This window comes from Entelurus aequoreus, linkage group LG17 (assembly GCF_033978785.1).
Source record: "Entelurus aequoreus isolate RoL-2023_Sb linkage group LG17, RoL_Eaeq_v1.1, whole genome shotgun sequence".
Classification (NCBI taxonomy): Eukaryota; Metazoa; Chordata; class Actinopteri; order Syngnathiformes; family Syngnathidae; genus Entelurus; species Entelurus aequoreus.
This window is the reverse complement of record NC_084747.1, coordinates 26,926,332-26,939,108: the sequence shown is the minus strand read 5'-3', so window position 1 is coordinate 26,939,108 and position 12,777 is coordinate 26,926,332. Positions and strand designations below refer to the sequence as shown.

Below are 12,777 nucleotides of genomic sequence, written 5' to 3'. Positions count from 1 at the left end.
GCTGGGGTGGCAATTCTTGTTGCCCCCCGGCTCAGAGCCTGCATGTTGGAGTTCAACCCGGTGGACGAGAGGGTAGCTTCCCTCCGCCTTCGGGTGGGGGACGGGTCCTGATTGTGGTTTGCGCTTACGCGCCAAACCGCAGCTCAGAGTACCCACCCTTTTTGGATTCGCTCGAGGGAGTACTTGAGAGTGCTCCCCCGGGTGATTCCCTCGTTCAACTGGGGGACTTCAACGCTCATGTTGGCAGCGACAGTGAAACCTGGAGAGGCGTGACTGGGAAGAATGGCCGCCCGGATCTGAACCCGAGCGGTGTTTTGTTATTGGACTTTTGTGCCCGTCACAGATTGTCCATAACGAACACCATGTTCAAACATAAGGGTGTCCATATGTGCACTTGGCACCAGGACACCCTAGGCCGCAGTTCCATGATCGACTTTGTAGTTGTGTCGTCGGATTTGCAGCCTCATGTTTTAGACACTCGGGTAAAGAGAGGGGCGGAGCTTTCTACCGATCACCACCTGGTGGTGAGTTGGCTGCGCTGGTGGGGGAGGATGCCGGACAGACCTGGCAGGCCCAAACGCATTGTGAGGGTTTGCTGGGGACGTCTGGCAGAGTCTCCTGTCAGAGAGAGTTTTAATTCCCACCTCCGGAAGAACTTTGAACATGTCACGAGGGAGGTGCTGGACATTGAGTCTGAATGGACCATGTTCCGCGCCTCTATTGTCGAGGCGGCTGATTGGAGCTGTGGCCGCAAGGTAGTTGGTGCCTGTCGTGGCGGTAATCCTAGAACCCGTTGGTGGACACCTGCGGTGAGGGATGCCGTCAAGCTGAAGAAGGAGTCCTATCGAGTTCTTTTGGCTCATAGGACTCCGGAGGCAGCGGACAGGTACCGACAGGCCAAGCGGTGTGCGGCTTCGGCGGTCGCGGAGGCAAAAACTCGGACATGGGAGGAGTTCGGGGAAGCCATGGAAAACGATTTCCGGACGGCTTCGAAGCGATTCTGGACCACCATCCGCCGCCTCAGGAAAGGGAAGCAGTGCACTATCAACACCGTGTATGGTGAAGATGGTGTTCTGCTGACCTCGACTGCGGATGTTGTGGATCGGTGGAGGGAATACTTCGAAGACCTCCTCAATCCCACCAACATGTCTTCCTATGAGGAAGTAGTGCCTGGGGAATCTGTGGTGGGCTCTCCTATTTCTGGGGCTGAGGTTGCTGAGGTAGTTAAAAAGCTCCTCGGTGGCAAGGCCCCGGGGGTGGATAAGATCCGCCCGGAGTTCCTTAAGGCTCTGGATGCTGTGGGGCTGCCTTGGTTGACAAGACTCTGCAGCATCGCGTGGACATCGGGGGCGGTACCTCTGGATTGGCAGACCGGGGTGGTGGTTCCTCTCTTTAAGAAGGGGAACCGGAGGGTGTGTTCTAACTATCGTGGGATCACACTCCTCAGCCTTCCCAGTAAGGTCTATTCGGGTGTGCTGGAGAGGAGGCTATGCCGGATAGTCGAACCTCGGATTCAGGAGGAACAGTGTGGTTTTCGTCCTGGTCGTGGAACTGGGGACCAGCTCTATACTCTCGGCAGGGTCCTTGAGGGTGCATGGGAGTTTGCCCAACCAGTCTACATGTGTTTTCTGGACTTGGAGAAGGCATTCGACCATGTCCCTCGGGAAGTCCTGTGGGGAGTGCTCAGAGAGTATGGGGTATCGGACTGTCTGATTGTGGCGGTCCGCTCCCTGTATGATCAGTGTCAGAGTTTGGTCCGCATTGCCGGCAGTAAGTCGGACACGTTTCCAGTGAGGGTTGGACTCCACCAAGGCTGCCCTTTGTCACCCATTCTGTTCATAACTTTTATGGACAGAATTTCTAGGTGCAGTCAAGGCGTTGAGGGGATCTGGTTTGGTGGCTGCAGGATTAGGTCTCTGCTTTTTGCAAATGATGTGGTCCTGATGGCTTCATCTGGCCAGGATCTTCAGCTCTCGCTGGATCGGTTCGCAGCTGAGTGTGAAGCAACTGGGATGAGAATCAGCACCTCCAAGTCCGAGTCCATGGTTCTCGCCCGGAAAAGGGTGGAGTGCCATCTCCGGGTTGCGGAGGAGACCCTTCCCCAAGTGGAGGAGTTCAAGTAGCTTGGAGTCTTGTTCACGAGTGAGGGAAGAGTGGATCGTGAGATCGACAGGCGGATCGGTGCGGCGTCTTTAGTAATGCGGACGCTGTATCGATCCGTTGTGGTGAAGAAGGAGCTGAGCCGGAAGGCAAAGCTCTCAATTTACCGGTCGATCTACGTTCCCATCCTCACCTATGGTCATGAGCTTTGGGTTATGACCGAAAGGACAAGATCACGGGTACAAGCGGCCGAAATGAGTTTCCTCCGCCGGGTGGCGGGGCTCTCCCTTAGAGATAGGGTGAGAAGCTCTGCCATCCGGGGGGATCTCAAAGTAAAGCCGCTGCTCCTCCACATCGAGAGGAGCCAGTTGAGGTGGTTCGGGCATCTGGTCAGGATGCCACCCGAACGCCTCCCTAGGGAGGTGTTTAGGGCACGTCCGACCGGTAGGAGGCCACGGGGAAGACCCAGGACACGTTGGGAAGACTATGTCTCCCGGCTGGCCTGGGAACGCCTCGGGATCCCCCGGGAAGAGCTGGACGAAGTGGCTGGGGAGAGGGAAGTCTGGGTTTCCCTGCTTAGGCTGCTGCCCCCGCGACCCGACCTCGGATAAGCGGAGGAAGATGGATGGATATTTATTTTAGCACAACATAGTTTGTAAATTGTAATAAATAATTATAATAAATTGTAATAAATATTTAATGAGTCTATATGATGTTTATTTAAGAAACATATATTATTATTTGTATTAATTCATTTAGAATTTATTTTTCAGCACTGCGTGATTGTATGTAAATTTATTTTTCATCAGTTTTTATGAATACGTTCTTTTGCAGTATATGTATTAGTATTTATTTTCGTAATCAGCCTGACCTAAGCCTTGATAATTAACACAGGGTTGCATATCATTTGACAAGGTTGTAAACTGTAAGTAGGTTAGATATTATTCTTGAATACAATCAAAATCAAGAGTAAGAGAAATTTGTAGGAAATGTTGGGCCCCAAAGCCAGAAAGGTTAAGAACTCTTGGTGGAATCCAAGTGCTTGTACGAGTCCACACCTCAAAGTCCTTGATGGTCCCGGTCCACGTGCACCCTTCGTTGGGACAGACGGCTGCCAAGGCCTCCACTTCCCTCCGTGCTGCGTTGTCTGCAAAAGCCTGGGACACAAGAGGGCCGTCAACATCAAGGGTCACAACGTTCTGAGGGCCCGCTGAAGTCGACATCACCTTTTTCTTGACATTTCATCACCTTCATTATATCAATGGTAAAGATGTACTTACACCTCCGGGCTTGAGAATGGAGGTGGGTTCTTCAAATAAATCTTCTTTGATGCAAGCGTTGCATTTTTCCGGTCCAGAACTAGATAAATGATAAATGATAAATGGGTTATACTTGTATAGCGCTTTTCTACCTTCAAGGTATTCAAAGCACTTTGACAGTATTTCCACATTCATCCATTCACACACACATTCACACACTGATGGCGGGAGCTGCCATGCAAGGCGCTCACCAGCAGCAAGGGTGAAGTGTCTTGCCCAAGGACACAACGGACGTGACTAGGATGGTAGAAGGTGGGGATTGAACCCCAGTAACCAGCAACACTCCGATTGCTGGCACGGCCACTCTACCAACTTCGCCACGCCGTCCCGTAGATGAGAAGATATTTCTACATTTTAAAAAATGCATTCAGTGGCATATGCCACACAGAGGACTATGCACTCCTTGTTGCCTAGGTTACAATAAATGTCAGCTCATTGATAATAATAATAATAATAATAATAATAACTACCTATAGAGCCGGTATATAAGCCACACCCACAACATTTTAGAAGAAAAACATTTGTTTTTCCATATATGCTTCGATTTTACTGACGTCACGTCCCACCCATTACATACGCGTGGTGGTCAAGCTACACTATATTGCCCAAAAGTATTTGGCCACCTGCCTTGACTCACATATGAACTTGAAGTGCCATCCCATTCCTAACCCATAGGGTTCAATATGATGTCGGTCCACCTTTTGCAGCTATTACAGCTTCAACTCTTCTGGAAAGGCTGTCCACAAGGTTGCGGAGTGTGTTAATAGGAATTTTCGACCATTGGTGAGGTCACACACTAATGTTGGTCGAGAAAGCCTGGCTCTCAGTCTCCGTTCTAATTCATCCCAAAGGTGTTCTATCGGGTTCAGGTCAGGACTCTGTGCAGGCCAGTCAAATTCATCCTTACTAGACTCTGTCATCCATGTCTTTATGGACCTTGCTTTGTGCACTGGTGCACAGTCATGTTGGAAGAGGAAGAGGAAGAATTGTCCAAAATGTTTTGGTATTCTGGAGCATTCAAAGTTCTTTCACTGTAACTAAGAGGCCAAGCCCAACTCCGGAAAAACAACCCCAAACCATAATTCCTCCTCCACCAAATTTCACACTCAGCACAACGCAGTCCGAAATGTACCGTTCTCCTGGCAACCTCCAAACCCAGACTCGTCCATCAGATTGCCAGATGGAAAAGCGTGATTCATCACTCCAGAGAAGGTGTCTCCACTGCTCTAGAGTCCAGTGGCGACATGCTTTACACCACTGAATCCCACGCTTTGCATTGGACTTGGAGATGTATGTCTTAGATGCAGCTGCTCGGCCATGGAAACCCATTCCATGAAGCACTCTGCGTACTGTACGTGGGCTAATTGGAAGGTCACATGAAGTTTGGAGCTCTGTAGCAACTGACTGTGCAAAAAGTCTTTGCACTATGCGCTTCAGCATCCGCTGACCCCTCTCTGTCAGTTTACGTGGCCTACCACTTGGTGGCTGAGTTGCTGTTGTTCCCAAACTCTTCCATTTTCTTATAATAAAGCCGACAGTTGACTTTGGAATATTTAGGAGCGAGGAAATTTCACGACTGAATTTGTTGCACAGGTGGCATCCTATGACAGTTCCACGCTGGAAATCACTGAGAGCGACCCATTCTTTCACAAATGTTTGTAGAAACAGTCTCCATGCCTAAGTGCTTGACTTTATACACCTGTGATTAGGACACCTGATTCTGATCATTTGGCTGGGTGGCCAAATACTTTTGGCAATATAGTGTAGCTCTGTTCTAAATGGGTACAAGGCGCCATTTAGCCTTTCTCCAAGAAAAAAATGCCCTTTGCTGGTGTTGTTTTCGGCTCAAACAACGAAAAGGACAAACGTTTCTTCAGAGTTCCTCGAGGGGTAATCAAAAAGGGCGGAAGAATGCGAGATTTTACGAAAGACAACGAGAAAAGTAGCTCACACTCCAGTGGAAGGGAGCAGAGTGGAAGAATGCAGGAGTTTGCAGTGATCACTTCGTTGAAGGTTTGTTTGATATACTTCTAACCTTTAGTGTTTACCATTGAAGTATTATCTTGATATTCTGCGCAAGCTAGCTCTCCAATCAGCTAAACAGACTCAATAACTCCACGGTGACATTTTGGTGAATTTACTGAGGAGTTTATGTAAACTGGATGCTTTAGTAAGTAAGAATTGTTTTAGTTGTATTGTATAAATTACAAACGTTGCTTGAAGTGATGAATGAAGAATTTATACGAGTAGAACCGCGAACCGCTATGGACGGCTCGAAGGCGGTCGATTACGATTCAGGAGCTACGATTCGATTATTGATGCCTCTTTAATTCATGCATATTGATGCAGTTTTACAAATATTTTCACTAAATAAGCGTGTATCACTTGCAACTTTTAAAAACAATGCATTTGTAATAAGAAATTCACATGAAATGTATCAAATTCATGGAAACGTGTGCAAAACTGGAACATAAGTGCCCTATAATAAAATGATCTGGTCGGATCTCTGGCTGAGGTGGCTCGCTGCAATCAGCCACATTTTTTTTCTTCTTAATGACATTCACTAATCGATTTTATAAACGTCCATGTCCAAATTGCGATGCATCCAAAAATCGATGAGTTCCCCCCTCTTCTAACGGGAAGGCACTTCTACTTCCGGTTAAAAGCACAGTTTAAACAGAAGGGTAATGCAGCAATGCTGCGCCTGCAGTGAGCGAACTCGTCCAAAAGATGGCGCCGTAGCACAAACAACAACACACATTTTCAACATCTGCTTGTTTTTGTGTTTTTTTTAACTATTTGCCATTACGGCCGTCGGCAAAAAATATATATATATATATATATAAATTAGCTGCACCGTTTTATAGGCCACAGAGATCAAAGTGTAGTAAAAAATTTAGCGGCTTTTAGTCCGAAATTTACGGTGATATGCAGGCCAAAAACTACTTGTGTGAACTTGGCACCCTTATCAAATAAGACACTCGCTCTCTGGTAACCGAGCAAAGCAGGAAGTGATCAGTGGGAGTGACACGCCAATCACAGGGTTTCCCCCAAATTGCCAGCATGGTGGTGGGGGCGTGGTCAATATGATGTCATCATATAATTTTCATAATCTGCGATGGTGCATATATTTTCTTTAAAAGGCTAATGAAACGTTCTACTTACATTTAAAAAAAAATATTGTTTATAGTTAACTAGTGACATATTTATATATTTTTCCTATACTATATAATTTTGCAACCTGTTTCGGCAGTGCTGTTTTGGTATGTCTTTTTTTTGCTGGCCAAATTTTCGGTGCATCACTGGTCTATAGTGTGCAAATAATAGTCTATACGTAGCCATTCATAAAATACATTGCATTAATTTGTTTACAGGTAAAAAAAAAATTCTCACTTTTAAGGTGTGGTGGCTTTTATTTTGCTGTGGCGGGCCGCCACGATTATTTACATGTAGGGGAAACCCTGAATCAGGTCACAGTATCAACTATCACCTGGGGTTTTTTTTAAAAAGGGACCATAGTAAATGATGCAAGGCGCTAGTCCCAACCAAGACCGCAAATACCACACCACCTTATTTGCGCTCACCCTTTAGAGCACAGCTGTAACTTGCTGGCACTGAAGCTGCAGAAAATAGCTCTTCTCAGGTTTCTCTATGTTTACATTTTCACACTTTGCACCATTTTCTAACACTTTATGAATCATTTCTTATTTTTAAGAGTTCAATGGGATTTTACTATTTAAGTTTGCCTTGTTTGAGTGTTTTTCACGCTTGTGTTGACGTTTCTGCCTTGATGGCTGAGAGCATTATACTCAGAGTAAGGTTAAATTTCAAACAACATTTTTATTTCTCCTGCTCCTTATTTTCAATAGGTCATAAAACATTATCGGTTATCGATCCTGCTAGACACCGATAATGAAACTTGTGATTAGAGCGACGAGTGCACGGCGGCTTTTAGAGATTTAATAGTGTTCACGACATTACATTTGAGTATTCCTGTTACAATTAATACATAATGTGAAGGTTGTACAGTAAAGTGTGACGAGTCCGCAACTACATTGGCAGTGACTGGTCGTTAGGGTTCTTCAAAATAAAATACTTGTATCGATCACATATTTTGCTCAGGTAGAACATTAATAATTAACATAATGTGATCATACTATAAACTTACATTCATTTGAAAATACTCGTTACTATTTGCTGTGTCTACATCACCCTAAAGATTTGATTTAACTTTATTTAACTGAAAACTTTTACATTAGGGAAAAACAAACATTAAAAAAAAACTTAAAATATATATTTTTTTATTGTTTACTATTTGTTTATATTATTTTATTTTATTTCTGATTATTATTATTATTATTAATTAATTGTTTGTTTGTTTTTTAAACTTGTTTTTCTTTATTATATATATATTATTTTGTTTTCCTGCTGTTTGTTTCTTTTTGGGGGTGGCATCGCTGGGATATAAACAAAAAAAAATTTTTACATTTAGGGAAGACAACAAATATATGATGTACGGTAATATGATGTAATGGATAGGAATGTCTGATGCTGGATGTCAATAAAAAATTAATGAAAAACTTTTTTTTTTAATCTGATACATCATTATCAAAACTGCAACAAGAACAAACAAAACATTTTTAAAATAAAAGCATGTGTAGAATAATAAGTATCGATATCGACAGATGTTTTAGCCATATCGCCCTAATTGTGCATCATTTAAACTAATAAAAGGTTAAATGGGGTAGAATAGTGTATCATGACAGTGCCATGCATCTTAAATGCTGATTGTGACGTCATTGTTGTTATATTGTTTGATATTAATGATAAACTTGTGATTAGAGCGACGACTGCACGGCGGCTTTTAGAGCTTTAATAGGGTTCACGACATTACATTTGAGTACTCCTGTTACAAATAATACATAACGTGAAGGATGTAAAATCCTATTTTAGTGAACGTAGCTAGCTAGCTTGTTAGCCACCTAGCATGCTTGGTACCCACCTGACGAGCTGATGGAAGCAGAAGCAACAGAAGCGGTGGCCACACTGCGCCTGCAATGGCCTCCTCAGGACTTTAAGGCAGGAGTTGCACAAATGCTTGTCCTCCAGGTGGTTGGCCAGAATGTTCTTGGGGAAGCCAGGCTTGTTCCCTTCCAGGGAAGATGGAGGAGACGGCTCCTGGGCAGCCATTATCCCCCTTCATCAGTATCGGTGGTGCGTTCAAGAACACCAAGACATTCTGCAACCACTCGTGGCTACTTTTCTTACGGACGACATATATTTTTTATTTTTTTATTTTTTTTTACATGAAAGTAAGGCAGCATAAAGGAGTAACACGACTGGCGACATGTTCAACAACACACATGTTAACGTGTTAGACGGCCATTGAACAAATGGCATCGCGTTGTGTTGAATGGGACACCTGATGATACAATGCCGTATCTACCTTTGGGGGGCGCAGCACCCGCGTTGCCAGACGTATGGCTATTCTCCAATTTGTACGATAGTTTCACTCTTTGTGCGGTCAATAATTCCATCCATCCATTTTCTACCGCTTGACCCTTCTGGGGTCGCGGCGGGTGCTGGAGCTTATCTCAGCTGCATTAGGGCGGAAGGCGGGGTACACCCTGGACCCAAATATCGAAATTGTACGAATTGACTATGTGGTGCCAAATGTAAAAACCCACTTTTCTAGTATATACATCTCTCACAATTAGCTCACTTTCCTTACATTTAGGTAATTTCATCACATTTACGTTTGAATTAAATGGTGACTCGAATATTATATACAGTATACATGTTCAATCTAAATCCATCAATCCATTCATCTTCTTCCACTTATCCGAGGTCGGATCGCGGGGGCAGCAGCCTAAGCAGGGAAGCCCATACTTCCCTCTCCCCAGCCATTTTGTCCAGCTCCTCCCGGGGGATCCCGAGGCGTTCCCAGGCCAGCCGGGAGACATAGTCTTCCCAACGTGTCCTGGGTCTTCCCCGTGGCCTCCTACCGGTTGGACGTGCCCGAAACACCTCCCGAGGGAGGCGTTCGGGTGGCATCCTGACCAGATGCCCGAACCACCTCATCTGGCTCCTCTCGATGTGGAGGACCAGCGGCTTTAGTTTGAGCTCCTCCCGGATGGCAGAGCTTCTCACCCTGTCTTTAAGGGAGAGCCCCGCCACCCGGCGGCAGAAAGTCATTTGGGCCGCTTGTACCTGTGATCTTGTCCTTTCGGTCATAACCCAAAGCTCATGACCATAGGTGAGGATAGGAACGTAGATCGACCGGTAAATTGAGAGCTTTGCCTTCCGGTTCAGCTCCTTCTTTACCACAACGGATCGATACAGCGTCCGCATTACTGAAGACGCCGCACCGATCCGCCTGTCGATCTCACGATCCACTCTTCCCTCACTCTGGAGTTCGGGGAAGCCATGGAAAACGTCTTCCGGACGGTTTCGAAGCGATTCTGGACCACCATCCGTCGCCTCAGGAAGGGGAAGCAGTGCACTGTCAACACCGTGTATGGTGAGGATGGCGTTCTGCTGACCTCGACTGCGGATGTTTTGGATTGGTGGAGGGAATACTTCAAAGACCTCCTCAATCCCACCAACATGTCTTCCTATGAGGAAGCAGGGCCTGGGGAATCTGTGGTGGGCTCTCCTATTTCTGGGGCTGAGGTTGCTGAGGTAGTTAAAAAGCTCCTCGGTGGCAAGGCCCCTGGGGTGGATGAGATCCGCCCGGAGTTCCTTAAGGCTCTGGATGCTGTGGGGCTGTCTTGGTTGACACGACTCTGCAACATCGCGTGGACATCGGGGGCGGTACCTCTGGATTGGCAGACCGGGGTGGTGGTTCCTCTCTTTAAGAAGGGGAACCGGAGGGTGTGTTCCAACTATTGTGGGATCACACTTCTCAGCTTTCCCGGTAAGGTTTATTCAGGTGTACTGGAGAGGAGGCTACGCCGGATAGTCGAACCTCGGATTCAGGAGGAACAGTGTGGTTTTCGTCCTGGTCGTGGAACTGGGGACCAGCTCTATACTGTCGGCAGGGTCCATGAGGGTGCATGGGAGTTTGCCCAACCAGTCTACATGTGCTTTGTGGACTTGGAGAAGGCATTCGACCGTGTCCCTCGGGATGTCCTGTGGGGAGTGCTCAGAGAGTATGGGGTATCGGACTGCCTGATTGTGGCGGTTCGCTCCCTGTACGATCAGTGTCAGAGCTTGGTCCGCATTGCTGGCAGTAAGTCGGACACGTTTCCAGTGAGGGTTGGACTCCGCCAAGGCTGCCCTTTGTCACCGATTCTGTTCATAACTTTTATGGACAGAATTTCTAGGCGCAGTCAAGGCGTTGAGGGGATCCGGTTTGGTGGCTGAAAGATTAAGTCTCTGCTTTTTGCAGATGATGTGGTCCTGATGGCTTCATCTGGCCAGGATCTTCAGCTCTCACTGGATTGGTTCGCAGCCGAGTGTGAAGCGACTGGGATGAGAATCAGCACCTCCAAGTCCGAGTCCATGGTTCTCGCCCGGAAAAGGGTGGAGTGCCATCTCCGGGTTGGGGAGGAGACCCTGCCCCAAGTGGAGGAGTTCAAGTACCTCGGAGTCTTGTTCACTAGTGAGGGAAGAATGGATCGTGAGATCGACAGGCAAATCGGTGCGGCGTCTTCAGTAATGCGGACGCTGTATCGATCCATTGTGGTGAAGAAGGAGCTGAGCCGAAAGGCAAAGCTCTCAATTTATCGGTCGATCTACGTTCCCATCCTCACCTATGGTCATGAGCTTTGGATTATGACCAAAAGGACAAGATCACGGGTACAAGCAGCCGAAATGAGTTTCCTCCGCCGGGTGGCGGGTCTCTCTCTTAGAGATAGGGTGAGAAGCTCTGCCATCCGGGGGGAGCTCAAAGTGAAGCCGCTGCTCCTCCACATGGAGAGGGCCAGATGAGGTGGTTCGGGCATCTGGTCAGGATGCCACCCGGACGCCTACCTAGGTAGGTGTTTAGGGCACGTCCTACCGGTAGGAGGCCACGGGGAAGACCCAGGACACGTTGGGAAGACTATGTCTCCCGGCTGGCCTGGGAATGCCTCGGGATCCCCCGGGAAGAGCTGGACGAAGTGGCTGGGGAGAGGAAAGTCTGGGCTTCCCTGCTTAGGCTGCTGCCCCCGCGGCCCAACCTCGGATAAGCGGAAGAAAATGGATGGATGGATGGATGGATGGAATGAAAATTAGCTCAATGTAAGGGAAGAGAGCTTTGATTGATTGATTGATTGAAACTTTCATTAGTAGATTGCACAGTACAGTACATATTCCGTACAATTGACCACTAAATGGTAACACCCAAATAAGTTTTTCAACTTGTTTAAGTCGGGGTCCAGCTAAATGTGAGGATTACATCTGCCAGTCTCTTTTCAGCCAGATGAGGGCGATATTCTGCCAGTGGCAGCTTTTTTTTCCCAACAGTGCAGTTAGTAAGGAACATACTTGCCAACCCTCCCGGATTTTCCGGGAGACTCACGAATTTCAGCGCCTCTCCCAAAATCCTCCCGGGACAAATTTTCTCCCGAAAATCTCCCGAAATTCAGGCTGAGCTGGAGGCCACGCCTCCTCCAGCTCCATGCGGACCTGACCTGTTTTCACTCCGCTTTCCCACAATATAAACAGCGTGCCTGCCCAATCACGTTATAACTGTAGAATGATCGAAGGCGAGTTCTTGGTTTCTTATGTGGGTTTATTGTTAGGCAGTTTAATTAACGTCCTCCCTGGCGCGGTAACAACACACAACAACAGCAGTCACGTTTTTGTCTACCGTAAAGCAGTTCGTCTGCCGTAAACAGCAATGTTGTGACACTCTTAAACAGGACAATACTGCCATCTAGTGTACATGCACATATGACAATAACATCTACGGCTTTTAGAGAGTGCAGTGCACAACTGCGCACACAACAAGGAGACGAAGCAGAAGAACGAGGAAGATACAGCCGTGGCGACGCCGACGACGAGTAAGATGAAGAAATACGCTTGTAAGTTCCAAGCCGCAGCTGCGATTGGACCTGGATAGCCTCCGGGAAGAAGTAGTGGAGTACCAAGTGCTTGGCAGTGAAGATCTTCCTCAGGAAGCAAAGATTGACCAGTTTTGGGCCATGCTAGGGAGAGATGGAAGATTCCAGACTCTAGTGCATTTGATGAAAGCACTTTTGTGCGTGCCACACAGCAATGCATCATCAGAGAGGGTGTTCAGCATGGTTGGAAAAATAGTGACAGAGAATAGAACAAGGATGGACAATTCAACCCTTAACTCAACTATGAGTAGATGAGTGTTATGTGTGTGTATATGTGTAAATAAATGAACACTGAAATTCAAGTATTTATT

The 12,777-nt window shown here is 46.9% G+C and overlaps 1 protein-coding gene across 3 annotated transcripts in view; it reads right to left on the bottom strand.

Annotated features, from left to right (window-relative positions):
* LOC133632763 (TNF receptor-associated factor 2-like) overlaps positions 1–8,771 on the bottom strand; it is a 126,680-nt gene extending 117,909 nt beyond the window's left edge. For 2 of the 3 annotated variants that reach the window (XM_062025422.1, XM_062025423.1), the window contains exons 1-3: positions 8,422–8,771; positions 3,381–3,459; positions 3,159–3,257 (exon numbers count right to left, since the gene is read on the bottom strand). In XM_062025422.1, the coding sequence (XP_061881406.1) occupies positions 3,159–3,257; positions 3,381–3,459; positions 8,422–8,609 (366 nt within the window). In that variant the 5' untranslated portion in view covers positions 8,610–8,771. The remainder of the gene's footprint in view (positions 1–3,158; positions 3,258–3,380; positions 3,460–8,421) is intronic. The other variant, XM_062025424.1, reaches the window with a different exon arrangement.
* Between the last annotated feature and the right edge of the window lie 4,006 nt (positions 8,772–12,777).